Source organism: Rhineura floridana, chromosome 3, assembly GCF_030035675.1.
Source record: "Rhineura floridana isolate rRhiFlo1 chromosome 3, rRhiFlo1.hap2, whole genome shotgun sequence".
NCBI classification, from domain to species: Eukaryota; Metazoa; Chordata; class Lepidosauria; order Squamata; family Rhineuridae; genus Rhineura; species Rhineura floridana.
This window is the reverse complement of record NC_084482.1, coordinates 206,166,680-206,184,960: the sequence shown is the minus strand read 5'-3', so window position 1 is coordinate 206,184,960 and position 18,281 is coordinate 206,166,680. Positions and strand designations below refer to the sequence as shown.

At 47.2% G+C, this 18,281-nt stretch overlaps 1 protein-coding gene across 1 annotated transcript in view; it reads left to right on the top strand.

Moving 5' to 3' along the window:
- Positions 1-539: 539 nt before the first annotated feature.
- The window catches only part of LOC133378893 (uncharacterized), a 28,528-nt gene continuing 10,786 nt past the window's right edge, over positions 540-18,281 (top strand). Inside the window, exons 1-8 of the mRNA XM_061613508.1 lie at positions 540-616; positions 1,215-1,363; positions 3,690-4,755; positions 7,023-7,152; positions 8,262-9,528; positions 14,243-14,485; positions 15,179-15,218; positions 16,434-16,734. Of these exons, the coding sequence (XP_061469492.1) occupies positions 3,949-4,755; positions 7,023-7,152; positions 8,262-9,528; positions 14,243-14,485; positions 15,179-15,218; positions 16,434-16,734 (2,788 nt within the window). The 5' untranslated portion in view covers positions 540-616; positions 1,215-1,363; positions 3,690-3,948. The remainder of the gene's footprint in view (positions 617-1,214; positions 1,364-3,689; positions 4,756-7,022; positions 7,153-8,261; positions 9,529-14,242; positions 14,486-15,178; positions 15,219-16,433; positions 16,735-18,281) is intronic.

Below are 18,281 nucleotides of genomic sequence, written 5' to 3'. Positions count from 1 at the left end.
CCGTGCTGCAACATTTTGTTACAGGGCCCACCAGTAAAAATCTTTAAACGTGTCAAGAGACAAGAGTACAGGAGGCTTACTTTGCTCCTTGTGACTGCAATCAGTGGAGGCTGGTCCAGGAGGGCAACTGAGGCACTGCCCCTCCAACTTCAGTCTGCCCTCCGCCAGCCCCCACCTCCCTGCCTTCTTACTTCCAACCAGTCTCGGGTGACATTGCCTGCTAGCTGCCTCCTCAGTCTCAGTGTTGCCCCTTGGGGAAGGGGGAGGGGCAAAACTAGAGTTAGCTGGCTCTGCCTCTCATTGGCTCTAGCCATGCCTGCTATTAATTCTGACTCCACCTACTGTTGGGCTTCTTGCGTTTTGCCCTGCCAGTTTCACAGAGGCATCAGCCACCTGATTGTAACTGCTAAAGAGATTCAGCATCAATCCCAAATGTCCTCTTTCCCCCCCCTCAACAAACAGTTAAACCCATCAAGCTTCCTTGCCTAGAGAGGCCCAGAAAGATTAAAGAGTGTGTGTGTGTGTGTGATATGGGGGAGGAGGGAAAGAAAGTGAGAGTCCCCTTCCTGTTAGAATGGCTTGGTGCATCTTACTTCCCCACCAGGAGATGGATGAAGTGAGTGAGGTTAAAAGGATGCACATTTAGAACTCTTGTTTTGTTTTGTTTTGCATGAGTGGGAGAAAAAATATGGCAAGAAACCCAGGGAAGGAAGGTGGGTGACTTAGCTGGCAATGTTGGGCGTTTTCACCAAAGGCATGCATTGCTGCTCTGGTGCTGATGCTCCTTCCAATAGTGATCTCATCTGGCAAGCAGAAGTGCAGTGGCAAATTCAGAAGTGCAGGGTCCCTGCATGTTAGTCATAGCCACGCCCCTCCCCCCTTTTTTGCTGTGGGGTTAGCTACTGAGAAAACTCTTCTCAGTGGCCAACTCACCACCTTTCACTCTGATTGGCTCCAATCAGCAGAAAAGGACAAGGAAGCATGTTAGAAGACTCTTCTCAGTGGCTAAGACACTCCCCTTCATGTTTACAGGTGCCGGAGACATAGGGACGGTGCTGGGACCCTGTTCCTAAAAAAGGAAAGGGTCTAAGATCCCCCGAGACCCTAGATGACTACATCCCTGCTGACAAGTGCCAACAGAATGCATGCCCACATCACCATCTATGAAGGAGGTTGCATGCATGTTTTCTAATTGACACGTTTTCCTTTTAAAGGGTTGTCAACTATCTCCATCGGAGGAAAGTGGCTTTGGCTGCTCTGGATCCTTTGAACTGCCGCTTGACATGTCAAAATGAATAGGCTACTGGGTTTTTGGAGCCTGGAGAGAAACAGGATCAGCTGCTCATAAGAAGGGCAGGAACTGGTGAGAAAAGTTGGCAACCCTATCTTTCCTCGAAAGCACAGGTGGTGTGTACAATAATGGGGGGGGGAGGTTTTAGTTCTCAAGAACAAAATTTATTTTATTTATTTTATTATTTGATTTATATCCCACCCTTCCTCCCAGCAGGAGCCCAAAATGTGATACAACCAGTGTGGTGTAGTGGTTAAGATGCTGGACTACAACCTGGGAGACCAGGGTTCGAATCCCCACACAGTCATGAAGCTCCCTGGGTGACCTTGGGCCAGCCACTGCCTCTCAGCCTCTGAGGAAGGCAGTGGTAAAACCACCTCTGAATACCGCTTACCATGAAAACCCTGTTCACAGGGTTGCCATAAGTCAGGATTGACTTGAGGGCAGTCCGTTTACGTTTACCCTAGCTCAGTGGCAGGCCACTTGCTTTGCATGCCAAAGGTCCTCAGTTCAACCCCTGGCATCTCCAGATAGGGATGAAGGCCAGTCAGTGTAGACAATGCTGAGCTAGGATATTGTGTGTGTGTGTGTGTGTGTACGTACACATTGCTTGCCTGGAGAACTGCATTACAAAATTCAGAGGAATCAGAAAGATGATGGCTGTGTTTCCAAAACAATATGCAAACTGAAATTGCAAATTAGGTAGATTTGCCTTTAAATGCTAAGTGAATTGAATTTCTCCCCCATCTCTACTCGACGCCCACCCAGGAGACATCTAAGCCCCTTCCAGCTTGTCTCCTCAAACCACCACCCCTCCCAAGTCTGCATCCCCCCTCTGAGATTGCAAACGTTTCGCTTATCGAAAGGGGCAGAGTAGTTGCATTAAGCCAGTTTTTGCCAACCTGGCGGCCTTCAGATATTGCGGACTATAACTCCCATCAGCCCCGGCTCACTGGTTGGGGCTGATGGGAGTTGTAGTCCAGAACACCTGGAGGGCCCCAAGTTGGCAAGGGCTGGTTGTCACTTCGCTGCTGTGGTACGCCAGCTCTAAGCAAGACACCCGTCCATCAGAAATGTATTTACTGTATTCTTATTTATTTATTTTATTTATATCCTGCCCTTCCTCCCAAAAGGAGCCCAGGCAGCAAACAAAACACTAAAAACTCGCTAAAACATCTTAAAAACAGACTTTAAAATATATTAGAACAAAACATCTTTTTTTTAAAAAGCTTTAAAAACATCTTAAAAAGCAATTCCAGCACAGATGCAGACTGGGATAAGGTCTCCACTTAAAAGGCTTGTTGAAAGAGGAAGGTCTTCAGTAGGCAGCAAAAAGATAACAGAGATGGTGTCTGTTTAATATTTAAAGGGAGGGAATTCCAAAGGGTAGGTGCCAGTACACTAAAGGTTCGTTTTCTATGTTGTGCAGAATGGGCCTCCTGATGAGATGGTATCTGCAGGAGAACCTCACCTGCAGAGCACAGTGATTGACTGGGTATATAAGACGGTATCCTGATCTCAAGCTGTACAGGGCTTTTTACGCCAAAACCAGAACCTTGAACTTTGCCCAATTCAGCTTTGGATTGTCTACTAATCTGCCGTATCATGCGAAAGAGTCAGCTAGCCAATGTACTGCAGTTTGTGTTGCTCCTGTAGTTGAGAGGTGAAATGAAGGGTGAATGTAGATTTTGGACTATTGTAATGTGCTGTATGTAGGGCTCCCCTTGAAGATGGTCCGGAGGCTGCAGCTAGTGTAGAAAGAGGTTGCTAGGCCAGCAAATGGAGCAGCCCGATGGGACTGTGTGTCCTGAAAGCGCTGCACCGGCTGTCCAATTCAAGAAATTAGCACTAGCAGTATATAAAGCCTTAAATTGGTTGGGACCCAAGTACCTAAAAGAGCACTTTCCATAGTAATTAACTATGCTGAACCCTACAATCGGCAGGCCTTACTGGTGGTGCCACCAGCAGCTGCCTGGTTAGCATTGACCCATGACACGGCCTTTTCAGTGATAGCTCCCCGTTTGTGGAATGCACTCTGTGGTGAGGTGCATCAGTCTCCAACATTACTGACTTTTAGGAGGAATTTGAAAACACATACTCAAACATTTGATGGCTGAAGGAGACTGTTTCTGGCAACCCAGATATCCCTGGACAGAATAATAATTTATCTGCAACTGTTTTTAGGATGTTTTTAGCCACAGCAGTTTTTAGAATGTTTTAATTGTAACTGTTTTTAGAATGTTCTAATTTCTATTTATTTATTTTTGCCATCCTGGGCTCCTTCGGGAGAAAGGGTGGGATGTAAAAAATTTTAACAGTAATAATAATTTTTAAAAATTGTGGTGTGGGGAGGTGTGCCTTCCTTATTTCTGTTTCTCGTTCCTCTCTTTCTTTCAAGGAGGACCTGTTTCAGTCTGGGATGTCCTTGCTTTAAACCACTTCCTCTTTAAACCACCTGTTTTTCTAAAGATCCCTGGAACATCACTGTGAGACATACTACAGTCTTGAGGGTGGGGTGGGATGACATCGCCTGATCCAAAGGACTAGCAAAGAGGTAGAAAGCCGAAAGCTGGACATTTCCCCGACAAAGTAAGAAGGCTGGAAGTGGGCCAAGCAAGCTGGTTGCTTTGGCAAAGTGGGACTTAGGCCAAGAAAAAATGGCTGCCACGGAGGGAACACAACTAGGCTTTGGCTTCTACTTCCAGACCACAGAAGAACAAAAGGTGAAGCCAGAAGTAAAGATGGAGGAGCGACTGCTAACAGGCCTTTTACGAGGTGAAGGAGGAAAAACCCCTCAAGCCATTCACGCTGGAAGAATCAGGGAATTCCTACAACGGTTGCCAGGAGAATGCATTAAACAGGAGCCTGAGGAGGGGCTGCTACAGCATTGGGAAGACCAATGTCAGGAGTTTCTGAAGACAGTAGAGTCCACTCAGTCAGAGATGGAAATCCCACTACTGCCAGAAGAGTTGGGCCCGTGGAAAGATGCTAAAGCCTTCCTGTTCTCCTTCGAGCAAGTGGCCCAAGCCTGCCAGTGGCCCAAGGAAGAGTGGGTGGGCCAACTCCTGCCAGCCCTCAGAGGAGAAGCTAAACAGGCCTTCAACAGGCTTGAGGTCAGAGACAGAGACAATTACGGGAATGTGAAGGCAGCCATCTTGCGAGGGGATGCCATCAGCAGGGAGAAGATTCGCCAGCACTTCAGACGTTTCTGCTACCAGGAAGCTGAAGGGCCCAGAGCAGTTTATAGCCGACTCCAGGAACTTTGCTGTCAGTGGTTGAAAGTGGACAGGCACACAAAGGAGCAGATTCTAGAGCTGCTGATTTTGGAGCAGTTCCTGACTGTCCTGCCCTCAGAAATGCAGAACTGGGTCCAGGAACGTGGTCCAGAGACCTGTTCCCAGGCAGTGGCCCTGGCTGAGGATTTCTTGCTGAGCCACTGCAAGGCTGAGAGACTGGAATCGCAGGTAAGAGAACTTCATCCTGACTTTTCACCTTTCCACTGAAACATAAGAACCTAAGAAGAGTCCTGCTGGATTGAGCCAAAGGCCCATTTAATCCAGCATCCTGTTCTCACAGGAGCCAGCCAGATGTCCCAATGGGAAGCCTGAAAGCAGGACTTGAGGGCAACAGTGTTCTGCCCACTTGTAATACCTCCACTGTCAGAAGCAGTATGCCTGGGAACTGCAGATGGGGAGAGCTGCTGCACTCAGATCCTGCTTGTGGGCCTCTCGTTGGGACATCTGGTTGGCTACTGTGAGAACCAGATGCTGGACTAGATGGGCCTTTGGCCTGATCCTACAGAACCACTATTGGGCAAAAACAGATTCAAAGCACTGGTCCTCATGGATCCTCACACTATATTGTTTTGATTACATACAATTCCAAACGATACAAGTTCAAATTTGTCTTTCTTGGGCTGACCTTGTCCTTTTCTGATCTGTGAGTTAGCTTCTTGGCCAGTGCCACTGTCCACACACAAACATACCATGAGTCTACGGACAGTCTATCCAATGTACACCATTTATGAGCAATTTCGAGGCGTGCTGCCACCAAAAGTAATAAAATTAATTCTTTACCCAGCATGTCTTGGTTAGAACCTTCAAACACATTTAACAATGCTAGCTCTGCTGACACAGTAATGGATTGCCCCGTAATTAGAGCGAATTCAGTGAATACAGCCGCCCAAAAGTTTTGTATTAAAGGGCAAAACCACCACATATGTAAATAAGTTCCAAGATGGTCACATAATCTCCAGCAATCTGGATGTGTAGCGCTTGTAATGCTGGACAATTTGACTGGAGTCTTGTACCATCTGTGGAAGACCTTAAGAGAGTCTTTCCTTATTTGGGCCAATAGAGAATGAAAGGGTCTTTTTAACCACAGAGCTGCCCATTTCTCATCTACGACGGTCAAGGCCAATTCATGGTCCCCCATTGTTTTGATCCCCAACATGGAAACCATGGAAGAAGCTAACAATAGTTTGTAAATTCTGGAGACCATTTTTTTTAATTATGCTGCACATCAAACACTAATCTCTCAAAGGATGTAAGTTCCCTTGTTGCCTGACCATTGATTCAAAGTTTCTGATTCACGGCTATCAAGAGCCACTAGCCATGATGGCTATGTGCTCCCTCCACTGTCAGAGGCAGCATGCTCCTGCATAGCAGTTTTTGGGAATCACAGGTGGGGATAGTGCTGTTGCACTCAGGTCCTGCTTGTGGGCTTCCCATTGGGGCATCTGGTTGGTCTCTTGAGAACAGGATGCTAGGCTAGATGGGCCTTTGTCCAGCCCAGCAGCCAAGGTCTTCTGATATTCTTAAACCCTAGATAATCAGCCAGTAGACACCAAAGAAGGGGAACCTGTGGCCTCTCCAGATGTTGTTGAACTACAACTTCCATCATCCCTAGCCCTTGGGCCATGATGGCAGGGACTGATGGGAATTGTTGTCCAGCAACATCGAGAAGGCCACTGGCTTTCCATCCCTAGACGTTACAGTAACCATTGTTACTTTTGGTATAAGGCAGCTTCCCACATCTCTATGTTATCTCCCCTAGCCGTAATGACCATGTTCTCCCTCCACTGTCAGAGGCAGTAAACGCCTCTGAATGCGAGTTGCCGAGAGTCACAAGTGGGGAGAGTGTCATCACGCTCAGGTCCTGTTCACAGGCATTCCAAAGGCATCTGATTGGCCACTGTGAGAACAGGATATTAGACTAGATGGGCCTTTGGCCTGATCCAGCAGCCAGGCTCTTCGTAGGTTCTTATTTAACACAATTTATATGCCACTTGATTGTAGAAAACCTCAGTGAAATGGAAATGGACTGCCTTCAAGTCGATCCTGACTTATGGCGACCCTATGAATAGGGTTTTTGTGGTAAGGGGTATTCAGAGGGGGTTTACCATTGCCCCCCTCTGAGGCTGAGAGGCAGTGACTGGCCCAGGGTCACCCAGTGACCTTCATGGCCGTGTGGGGATTCCAACCCTGGTCTCCCAGGTTGTAGTCCAAAGCGGCTTACAAAAAAACATTAAAATTATCCATTAAAGCAGTTAACAAGTAACTAAAATATTGTAAAAACAATTAAAATAGTAATAGACTAAAGGAGATGTCTTTGTTTATTTAACCAGTGTTCTTGTGCTAAGAAGCAGCAACAATCTGTCCCTCCCTTTTTTTTTGTTATCCTCCAACACTTGTCCCCCTACCCTGACAGGGTTCCTCTCTGCTGTTTTCAGGCACGGATACTATTTGAGGAGGCAGCTGTGTGTTCTTCTGACGCAGGGCAGGCACTGCCTGACTCTGAGCTGAGGGAGATGCGTATGGAGGGCAAGCAGCAAGGTGACAATGAAGATGTAAGACCTCTGGGTAAGTGTTTGCTTTATGCCACGTGCAGCCCTCCGTCTCTTTCCGTGTGGCCCCCATCCCCCCCAAAGCCCTTCATACCTTCCCACCGCAGCCCCTGCCATCACTGGAACATACCACTGTCTGGTAAGCCATCGTTTCTTTATGCATACGGGCCAGGCCCACAGCACAGGGGCTATTGAGCAGCCCTTCCAAACCATCTGTTTCCTGGATAGAGCATCCCTTGTGGAATGCCATTCTAGGACTCGAGCTCTGTGGTGTTTTTCTCCGGACCGCTTCCTGACAGCTCTGTGTGCTTGCTGTTTTGCTGACTAGTGGGAATCAGCGGAGGCAAGCTTGATGGCTGGTTTGCAGGGGTAGGGAGGTATCTCTTGTTCTTTGGGAAGCTTCATGATCAGGCACGTCAACAGTGAAAAGCTGGAAGGGACCTTGGAGGTCATGTAGTCCAACCCCCATCTGAAAGCAGGAATCTTGCAACAACGGTTATTATAGACTAGGGATGTAGAACCATCTCCAACCTCAAGATGTTGCTGGAGCCCCAACTCCCATCATCCCCAAAATGGCACGGCCAGTAGGCTTGGATGATGGGAGCTGTAGTTCAGCAACCTCTCAAGGGACACAAGTTCCCCACCCTTGGCATAAACCATACTGTGCTAGATGTACCAGTGGTCTGACTCTGTATAAAGTGGGTTAGCTATCAGCTATGGGCCATAGCTCAATGGTAACCAGCAACAGGTCCTGCTTGTGGGTTTCCTGCAGGCATCTGGTTGGCCACTATAAGAACAGGATGCTGGATTAGATGGGCCGTGGGCCTGATCCAGCAGGTTCTTAATTGCTTTGCATGTAGAAGGTCCTAGGTTCAATCCTGGCATCTCCAAGTAGGGCTGATAATGTCCCCTGCCCGAAATCCTGGAGAACCACTGCCAATCATTGTGGACAATACTGAGCTAGATGGATCTGACTCAGTCTAAGGCAGCTTCCTTTCCATGTTCTTTCTGCAAATCTGCTTCTCCACAGACAACTTCACCTCTCCTCCCCTGCCCCCATGAGCTTTGAACACTCAAAAGCCCTGTAGAAACACAAAAGTAGTATTAATTCTCTTTTTCCTCCAGAAAGTGAAGGACTGCTGATGAGTTTGGATGAGGAGCAGAAATATCATCTGGATGGCTCTGCTGCAGAGGGTCCCAATGGGACATCAATGGAGAGAGAAGGGGCGTCCTCGTGTGATAAGCTGGAAGGTGCTTTAGAGAGGCAGAAAGTAAATAGCCCACCGGAGAGGATGGTGGGATCTGATCCTTTCATATACAGTGGGTGCCTCAGAGAGACAACAATAACAGGACAACAACAGGGAATCCACACACGGAAGAGCCGAGGCCCAAGCAATGTGGGTGGGAGAAGCCAGATCAGGCAGAGATCAGGCCTTATTAAACATGAAAGAACCTATGTGGGGGAGAAAGCACACACATGCTTGGACTGTGGAAAAACCTTCTTCATGAGCTCTACTCTGTTGACGCATCAGAGAACCCACATGGGGGAGAAAGCGACAACCAAGAGCTTGGACCGTGGGAAAGCCTTTCTTGAGAAATCACACCTTATTAGGCATTACCGAGGCCAGGCGGGAGACGATTCGTGCAAGGTTGCTGAGTGCAGGAAGGGCTTAGTCGAGAACACGGGCCTCCTGAGGCATCGGAGGATTATGCACACAGGCGAGAAGCCATATAAGTGCCCCGACTGTGGGAAAAGCTTCAGCCTAAGCTCAAATCTTATTTTGCACCGAAGAACTCGCACAGAAGGGTTTCCATCTCCCTCCTGTGGCCATGGGGAAAGTCTTGGCGATGGGTCAGAGCTTGATAGACCACAGAAGACTCGCAGGAGCCACTCCTCAATGATGCACTCGGAGTGTGGGGGAAATGTTGGTGATAACCCAAGCCTCATTAAGCATCAGGGAATCCACCCAGAGGGGAAGCCGCATGAATGCCCAGACTGTGGAAAGAGTTTTCTTCTCAGATCAAACCTTATTTTGCACCAAAGAACCCACATGACAGCGAAACCATTTCATTGCTCTGAGCGGGAGAAAGCTTTCAAGGGCAGTGCAAGCCTGGTCAAAGACGAGAAAATCCCGCCAGAGGAGAAGCCACACAAATGTTTGGACTGTGGGAAGAGCTTCCTCCTGAGCTGCAACCTCACTTTGCATCAGAGAACCCACACAGGGGTGAAGCCTTTCCAGTGCTCTGACTGTGGGAAAAGCTTCAGCGACAAGTCTAACTTCCATAGGCACTACCGGCTCCATGCCAGAGAGAAACCACACAAATGCTATTTCTGCGGCAACAGTTTCAGTCAGCACCAGGATCTCATTGCTCATGAGAGAATCCACTCCCAGTAGGGTGGGTGCACCCCTGATCAGAATAACATCCTCCATCTCCACTGAAGAACATAGGGATACACTGTGCGCCCACTTGGCCTTGCTTCCCCATCGTAGAGAAGGTCAGTTCTGATTCTGTGTGAAGAAAATATGGAACACCCCCCAGGTTAATGATATAACTGGAGAGCTGTGTAAACCTATGGTACCAAATTCACAGCCTTTGTTCTTAGTGGCAAGACAATGAAGCAACTGGGCTGTGTAGGCTCATTCTGCCTCTTTATCTTTGTAGTCCCAGGGTGGGAAACCTCTAGCCTGTGAGCCAGATTCAGGTACCAATTTGGCCCACAGTGTCATTTCCCCCCGAACCACACTTACCTGCCCCACACCTGATGTCATATATGAAGTGTTTCGTTGTAGAGGAAGATGATGAATCAGCTTTCTGTGCTTCAGGCCCTGGATTTATTTCCTCGTTCGGAGCAGACAACCAGAGCCATTCAGTTTGCATTAAAACTGTGCGATGACATTTACAGGAAATGATCAACCGACGTGGGCAGTGACGATTAGGAAGTACTTTGGAAGAATTCACAAGCTCTCTTTCGGCAGTGAAGCGTCCAGGTTCTGCGTTGACCAAATTGTGTTTAGATTAAACACACGGTTCCAAGGTGGAGAAGGCTCTTTCCAAAACTTGCCAACTTTAATTGGGTTTGTTGGAGCTTCCGAGGTGCAAGAGTTGCCTTCCCCAATCCTGTACAAAAAGTGAGTGGGGGTGGTGTGTGTCCAATTGTCACCACAAAAGGGGCATGTGAACCACCTTCCCAGCTTGCGCGTGTGTGCTTGCACACACAGTCTTGAGGGCTGCATTCCCTTCTGGGCAGTTTTCTGCAGGCTACATGCTAGTGATGGGTGCGGCCAGGGGCAAAAGTGGGCAGAGCAATAAATGTAAATTTGACCTTTATATAGTAAGCTAGTTTCTACACCCACTCACACACCCCTCTGTCTATCCCCCATCCAGGCAAACCAGAGATATTCTTAATTAAAGAGCGCATTCCAGTCAGGCAAAAACTCTGAAAGAGGACATGGAACAGGCCGGTGAGAGGTGTGGCCTATGGAGAGGGGGTGTGGCCTAAGGCAAGTCCCAAGGGCCAGACAGTGAGGCCTGGAGGGCCGCATTTAGCTGCCAGGCCTGAGCACAGAGAAGTAAGAAGTACTTCTTCAGCGCAACACAGAATTTATTTGTGGGATTTGCAAGAATGAGGCGAGGTGATGGCTGATGGCTTTCAGAGGGCAGTGGAGAAATCCATGGAGGACTACAGAGTCTGTGGAAGGCTATTTGTCACAGCAAGTAAATGGAACACCCATGGTCAGAGGCAGTCTACCTGTGAACATGAACTGCCGTGGGGCAAGAGCAGGAGAAGGCTATTGCACTCAGGTCCTGCTTGCGGGCTTCCCATATTGGGGCACCTGGTTTGGCCAGGATGCTGGAGTAGAAGGCCTTTGGCCTGATCTAGCGGCCAGGCTCTTCTCAGCCATGTTGGCTAAATGGAACCTCTGTGTTCAGGGGCACTATATCCCTGAATACCAGTTGCTGGAGGGACTAACAGCAATGGGAATGTTGTGCCCTGCTGATGGACTTCCTTGAGGCGTTTGGTTGGCCACTGTGAGGAATGAGGCGCTGGATTAGACGGACTCGGATCCAGTAGGGCTGCTCTGAGGTTCTTACCAGCCCAGCTGGGAGGAAAAGGCCTTTTGTACAAGAGCTTATGGCCAGGCGTGAGGAACCAAGTGCCCTCCAAGATGTTGTCGTCATACCTGACCACTGGCCATGCTGGCTGGGGCTGATGGGAATTGGAGTCCGTGTCTGGAAACCCTCAGATTGGGGAAAGGGGTTTCAAATCAGACAAACATCCACACAGCAACTCGTGTTTCATACACAGGTGGAAGGAAATGGTTGTCAAATGTTGTTTGAGACTTGGGGTGAGGGGGAAATTCTGATTCAGTTTGCCTTTAAAGGCCTACCCAATTCACTCTTTCCGAAATAATACATGGAACGAAACACAGCCGTTCTTTGAAATTGTCCCCTCTCCGAATTTTGCAATGCTGTCCTCCAGCCACGTATACAAACGTGCACATGCTAGGGTAAAATAGGTATTAAAAAGCATATGTTGGTAAAATAGGTATTAAAAAGCATATGTTGGTGAAAATAACATAGAGAAAATGCCTTGCCTTTGGAAAAATTGCTTTGGAAAAATCTGTGTACTATAAACCCAGTTACATACAAAAATGTGTATATTAGGAGAAGTTCACACTACAGCGCAGATGCATTTTCACAAGGACTTAAAAAAAAAAGCAAACTGGTATGGAGGGCTGAATTTAAGATAGAAAAAAAATGAGAAACCAAAATTGACAAATTCACCCATCCCTGTTTAAGGCTTATACCCGTGTTTTCCCCAGGAAACATCCCAGTTACTTAATCTGTACTTTCACTGCCTAGAGCAGGGATGGGAAAGCTGTGGCCCTTTAGATATGCTGTTGGACTCTAGCTCCCATCAGCCCCAGCCAGCATGTCCAATTGTCAGGGATGATGAGCTTGGAAAAGTTACTTTTTTGAACTACAACTCCCATCAGCCCCAGCCAGCATAGCCACTGGATTGGGCTGGTGGAAGTTGTAGTTCAAAAAAGTAACTTTTCCAAGCTCAGCACCATTTGGAGGGCCAAAAGTTCCCCAACCCCGTAGCCAGAATGATAGTCCTCCAGGTAGGATTGTCACCTGGTGGGTTTTTTCTTCTTCAGACCATAGTACTTAAATCTATTTTTAAAAGTGATACAAATCTGTAGATGATTAAATCTGGATACGCTTGCCTATGAATAAATCATTGTCCTGTGTTTTTTCTCTGGCACATATCACAGCAAGCCCCGTTTCAGAAAAGGCATTCCTTCCTCTGTGAAGGTGAATGGGGGATTGCTTCTTCTAAGCTTTGAAGAACATCACATGGGGCTAGTCCTCACTGAGGTTGATAGAAATACAAGAAGCTACCACAGGCCCCTGCAGCTGGGTATTGTTTGTACTGACTGGCAGTGGCTCTCCAGGTCTTAGACAAAGGCCTTTTCCAGCATTACTTAGAAATGTTGGAGATTGAACCTGGGACCAGTTGCTTGATCACTGCGCTATAGCCCTTCCCCTCAACCTGTGCTGACACGCCTGTCTCCGGCCTGTAGAGCTTCACAGTAGGGCTCATGTCATAGAATGGTCCTTCACATATTTCATATATACAAAATCCCTCCACACAGAAACCTAGCAGATTGGGGAGAAGGATTCCAGCCTAGTCTTTTATTTGACATGCTAGTTGTCTTTGTGCAGGGTTTAAAAAATATTATTATTCAGTCATGTGAGTCTCTCCCACACGCCAGAACCTATGGTTTGAAGTGATAGAAGCCAGACACAGGTTTACTACTTCAGTGAGAAACCCAGAGGAGCGTGTGAGGAACTAGTGATGCCAGATAGATTTCCATGGTGTCAAGCCTTGTCCACATTGCGCATCTTGCTGTCATCCTCAGAAGAGTTGGCAGAAGGAGGGAAAGAACCACACACACACCCCTTACATCTTCCCTGATATGTATTTCTGAATCCCCTCTGCACATAAAAAGCCAGCAAATCGGGTCAACGGGCCTGTTCCCTGCTGTGCTAGATTTCTACGTGTGAGGATTTAAAAATATTTATTTATTTATTTAGCAGAATTCATTCATCGGCAACACAAAGTGATTCACCCTAGATTGAATTTGATTTTTAAAAAGATAATGATGGTGCCAATGCTAACTGCCCACTAGTTGGACTATACCTTTCATCCAAGCGCAAGGCTTATTCAAAGCCTTTCCACTATTGGCCTTCAGCTATTGATCTATGTATGGTTAATTGGGGGGCACCTTTTTTTAGTCAGTAATTTTTTTTTTAATTGCTCAAAGACAAATTACAAAAGTTGGGGGAATGTATTCATAAGACAATATTGCATAAATTATTTGTGCATGGGATAGAACTTCGTTTTGATGCTAACACCCTCCCTTTTCATGCTGATTGGCTCCCTGGGACGTTTGTTGTTGTGGGGGAAGGCATGAACAAAGATCTCACTCTCAAGCCAGCAGCAAAAAAGGGGGAAGGGTTGTGGCTGTATCTATCATGAAGGGATCCTGCACTTCTGAATCTGCCACTACACTACTACAGACAATATGATAAGAATGATGATGATGATGATAGGCAGGTTGACATATCTCTTATCATGCACGGTTGCCAGTCGACCAGGAAAATGGGCTTGTCTTGCTCTTGTTCAGCCTTTAATACTAGCATGATCTGCAGAAGTAAGCAGGACAAAGCTTTTCACAGCCTGGAAAAAAACAGTAGCTGTGGCTGGGTCTTCTCTGCAGATAAAGCAGTTTTTTAATGTGCAGGAGCAGGGAATGGGGAGCAGGTCGGCAACCTTACTTTCATGCAGCCGCTAAGTGCACAAGAACAGGAGACGGGTGAGCAAGTTGGCAACCTTACTGCCACGTAGCCATTAAATACACAGGAGCAAGAGATGGCGAGCAAGTTGGCAACCTTACTGTCACACAGCTGTTAAAAGCACAGGGAACAGTGAGCCACTTGGCAACCTTACTGTCATGTGGCTGCTAAATGTGCAAGAACAGGAGACGGGTGAGCACGCTGGCAATCTTACTGTCACACAGCCATTAAATACACAGGAACAAGGGTTGGAGAGCAAATTGGCAACCTTACTGTCACACAGCCGCAAAATTCACAGGAGCAGGGAACAGTGAACCATTTGGCAACCTTACTGTCATGCGTCTGCTACATGTTGAAGAACAGGAGACGCGGGGTGAGCAAGCTGGCAGTCTTACAGTCATGAAACCGTTAGATGCCCAGGAGCGGAGGAAGACGAGCAATTCGGCTCTAATTCAGCGCCGATTCGGGTGTCGAACAGGAATGTAAGGGTTAAGTATCGAGCTTGGATTCCTAGAGAGGCCCAGAAATTGGGGAAGGGGGGCTACGCATATGCAAGAGGCTATTACTTCCTGCCTAGCCTTTTTTGTGTCTTCTGGGGTGGGCGGGGATCTGTGTGTGTGTGTGTGTGTGTGTGTATTTTAAATTTCCTTTTTGCAAAAGGGCCCAAGAATTGCAAAATGAGATATTCAAAAAGCCCATGAAAGTGGGGTCTCCTTTTGGATTCCTGAGAGGTAGCTCTGTATCTATATATTTATATTTAACGTATATGTTGCATTTTGCAAGAGCTGAGGAGGGATTTGCAAGGCTGAAGGTCCTGAAGGTGGCGGGAGGGGGGGAGAGAAAGATCTGCTACCTCCATTAGTTTCAAGAGCCCAGTTGCAGACCTCTTGATCTGCCTGAGCTTTTGAACAAGCAGCCGCATCGCTTTGATTTCATTTCTGTCCCATGGGTTGCTGTCCCATTTGATCTTTCCTCAAATTTGACATTTGAATTCCTTGTTTTCTCTGCTTGCCCTGATACTCCATGGTTGGTTTCAGAGCAATGGGATTTTTCATTGATTATTTTTTATTTGTTTTTAAATAAGCTGTGGGTGGCTTTGGAAACCTTTAAAAAAAGTTGGAGAAGAGTGTGTTAAAAATTATTTACAAGATACAATTTGGACCTTTTTAGATTAGGGGGATGGGGGCAGCATATCTAAGAGGAGCCGCAATCAAGGTACGTTACGCCACGGATAGGGGACCTGCAGCCCTCTAGATGTTGCCAAGCGCACAACCAATGATCAGAGATGATGGGAGTGGAAGTCCAACATCTGGATGTCTATAGGTCCCCCATTCCCCTATTATTATTATTATTGTTATTGTTACATTTGTATACCGCCCCATAGCCGAAGCTCTCTGGGCGGTTTACAACAATTAATGAGTGTACAATCTGTGGCTGGGTGTACACAAAAGGCTTGTTCGCATCTTCCACTGAAGCGTCTCTTCTCATGCGTGTTTGTGTGAAAGAGTGTACCCTTGTTAATTTATACAGTTCATCAGCTGTTGTGTACCAAGGTACACATCCTGCACACTCATTGACCATTACATGTGAATACCTGTACAAATGTTCATCCCAAGTATTTGCGGACGCACAGAATATATCCTTGCTAAACACCCCTAAATAGTTGAGCTGTACAGCTGTGCAGAGATTCACAGGTAATGGTCAATGAGTGTGTAGCCAATAGGTGAGATGTATAAATCAACAGTGTACACTCTTTCACGCAAACCCTTGTACATGTGTAGAGACAGCTTGTACCTGTATTCAGTGTAATGTGTGAACTAGCCTAAAATTATGTATGAGGTGGAGGAAGGGGGAAGAGAGAAGCTTTTCTTATCTGGCGATCATTGATCTCGGGGTCCTCCAGGAAAATATGTGGGCAGTGGACTCATAAGAAAGGGCCTGGCTGCTGGAGCAGGCCAAAGGCCCACCTGGTCCAGCAGCCTGTTTTCACAGTAGTCAACCAGATGCCTCTGGGAAGCTGCAAGCAGGACTAGAGTGCAACAGGATTCTCTCCCCACTTGTGATTCCCACCACCACCTCCAACACTGGAGATAGAACATAGCCGTCATGGCTAGTAGCCTTCCTTTCCTTTCTTTTTGTCCTGAATTTCCCCCTTACAGCGTTTTTGGATGACCCCACTGGGTTCTAGTGTTATGAGAGGGAGAAAAATGTCTCTCCACCCACTTTCTCCACACCATGCATCTTTTTTTTTTTAACATATCAATCCTACCCTGCATAGGATTGCACTGTTAGTTAAAATTTATCTTTTCTTAAGGAGCCCCACACAACTGAATTTCAAAACTCTGAAAATTTCAGAATGGTTGGATTGCAAAGGTTTTTAATGTTCAAATTTTAGAATGTTTCATAGCCCTGTCCTTGATTTGTTGGCAGGACAAAATGGCCGCTGAAGAGATGGAGACGCCCTCTGAGAACTTCCTCTTCCAGTCTGAGGGGATGGAGTGTCAGGTGAAGCAGGAGCCCGAGGAGGAACCGTCCCATTGCTGGGGATCACCGGAGTTTTTGACGGTCGTGCAGGTTTCTGATGCGAGACTCGGAGATCCAGATGCACCGTGGAATGAGGCAGATGCTCCCTTTGAGGGAGCAGTGGCCTCCAGCCGGAGGCCTGGAAGAAAGCGAAGGATGTGGCGCTTACCAGGCCTCAACAGGGATGCCCAACTGACATATACTACTGGTAAGCTAATGGGCTGAATTCACAGTCTTGCTATCAGCATAGTAAGACCTGAACGACTTGGGACCCAAATAACGAACACAAGTGTGGGGGGAAGCTTTGGCCTGCTTGTGGGCTTCCCATTTGGCATCTGGTTGGCCACTGTGAGAACAGGAGACTGGACTAGATAGGCCACTGGCCTGATCCAGAAGACAACTCTTGTTCTTATGTGGCTGAACTATAACTCCCATCAGCCCCAGCAAGCATGGCCAATGGCTGGAGGGGAAGGGAGTTGCAGTCCAGCAACATCTGGAGGGCCAAAGGTTCCCCACACCTGACCTAACCTAACCTAACGGATTTATTATTATTATTATTATTATTATTATTATTTGCATTTTTGAACTTGGGTGCCTCAAAGCGTTGTACACAGTAAAATTAAAAATAACACATTAAAATCAGATAAAAACAGCTATAAACAAAAGCTAAAATACTCATCTGATGATATATTTAAAAGGAACCAGTCCTACCTGCCCCACTTGAAGGATGAGCAGAATAAAGGCCACTGGTATATTTAACTACCCTCCCAATTAAAAGCCATGAAAAAATGGAAGTGGACTGCCTTCAAGTCGATCGCGACTTATGGCAACCCTATGAATAGGCATTTCATGGTAAGTGGTATTCAGAGGGGGTTTACCATTGCCTCCCTCTGAGGCTAGTCCTCCCCAGCTGGCTAGGGCCTGCTCAGCTTGCCCCAGCTGCACAAGCCAGCCCCTTCCTTCTCCGCAACTGCCAGCTGGGGGGCAACTGGGCTCCTTGGGACTATGCAGCTTGCCCACAGCTGTACAGGTGGCAGGGCACGTAACCCCTGAGCCACTCACTGTGGGGTGATTTTTAGCTGCCCCTTGACACCCAGGAGACACAACCAGGGCTTTGAACTCACTGACTCTGGACTCCCAGCCAGGCTCTCCTCCCCACTGTGCTATACCAGCTGTTATTAAAGCATAAGCCTGCATAAATAAGGATGTTTTTGCCTGGTGCCCAAAATCAGACAGTGATGATGCTAGGCGGATTTTCCTAAGAAGAGCCTGACTGCTGGATCAGGCCAAAGGCCCATCTAGTCCAGCATCCTGTTCTCACGATGCCCTGACAGATGCCCCAACTGGATCTGAGCACAACAGCGACTCTCCCTGCTTGTGATTCCCAGCTGGTGAATTATTCCCAGTGATTTCCAGCTGGTATTCAGAGGCGTTTTGCCTCCAACACTGGAGGGAGAACTTAGTCTCTGTGGCTAGCAGCCATTGATAAGCCTTATCTTCACACATTTGTCTAATCCTGTTTTAAAGTAGTATTATATCACTTTCATGGCTTACCCCAAAGAATCCTGGGCACTGTAGTTTGTTAACAGTTCCAAGAGTTATTAGGAGATCCTCCGTTCCTCTCAAAGATCTAAATTTCCCAAAGTGGTTTAACAATCAATCCTTCCCACAAAACTCTGGCAATTGTAGCTCTGTGAGGGGAATAGGAGTCTCCCTACAACTCTTAGCGCCCTTCACAAACTGCAGTTCCCAGGA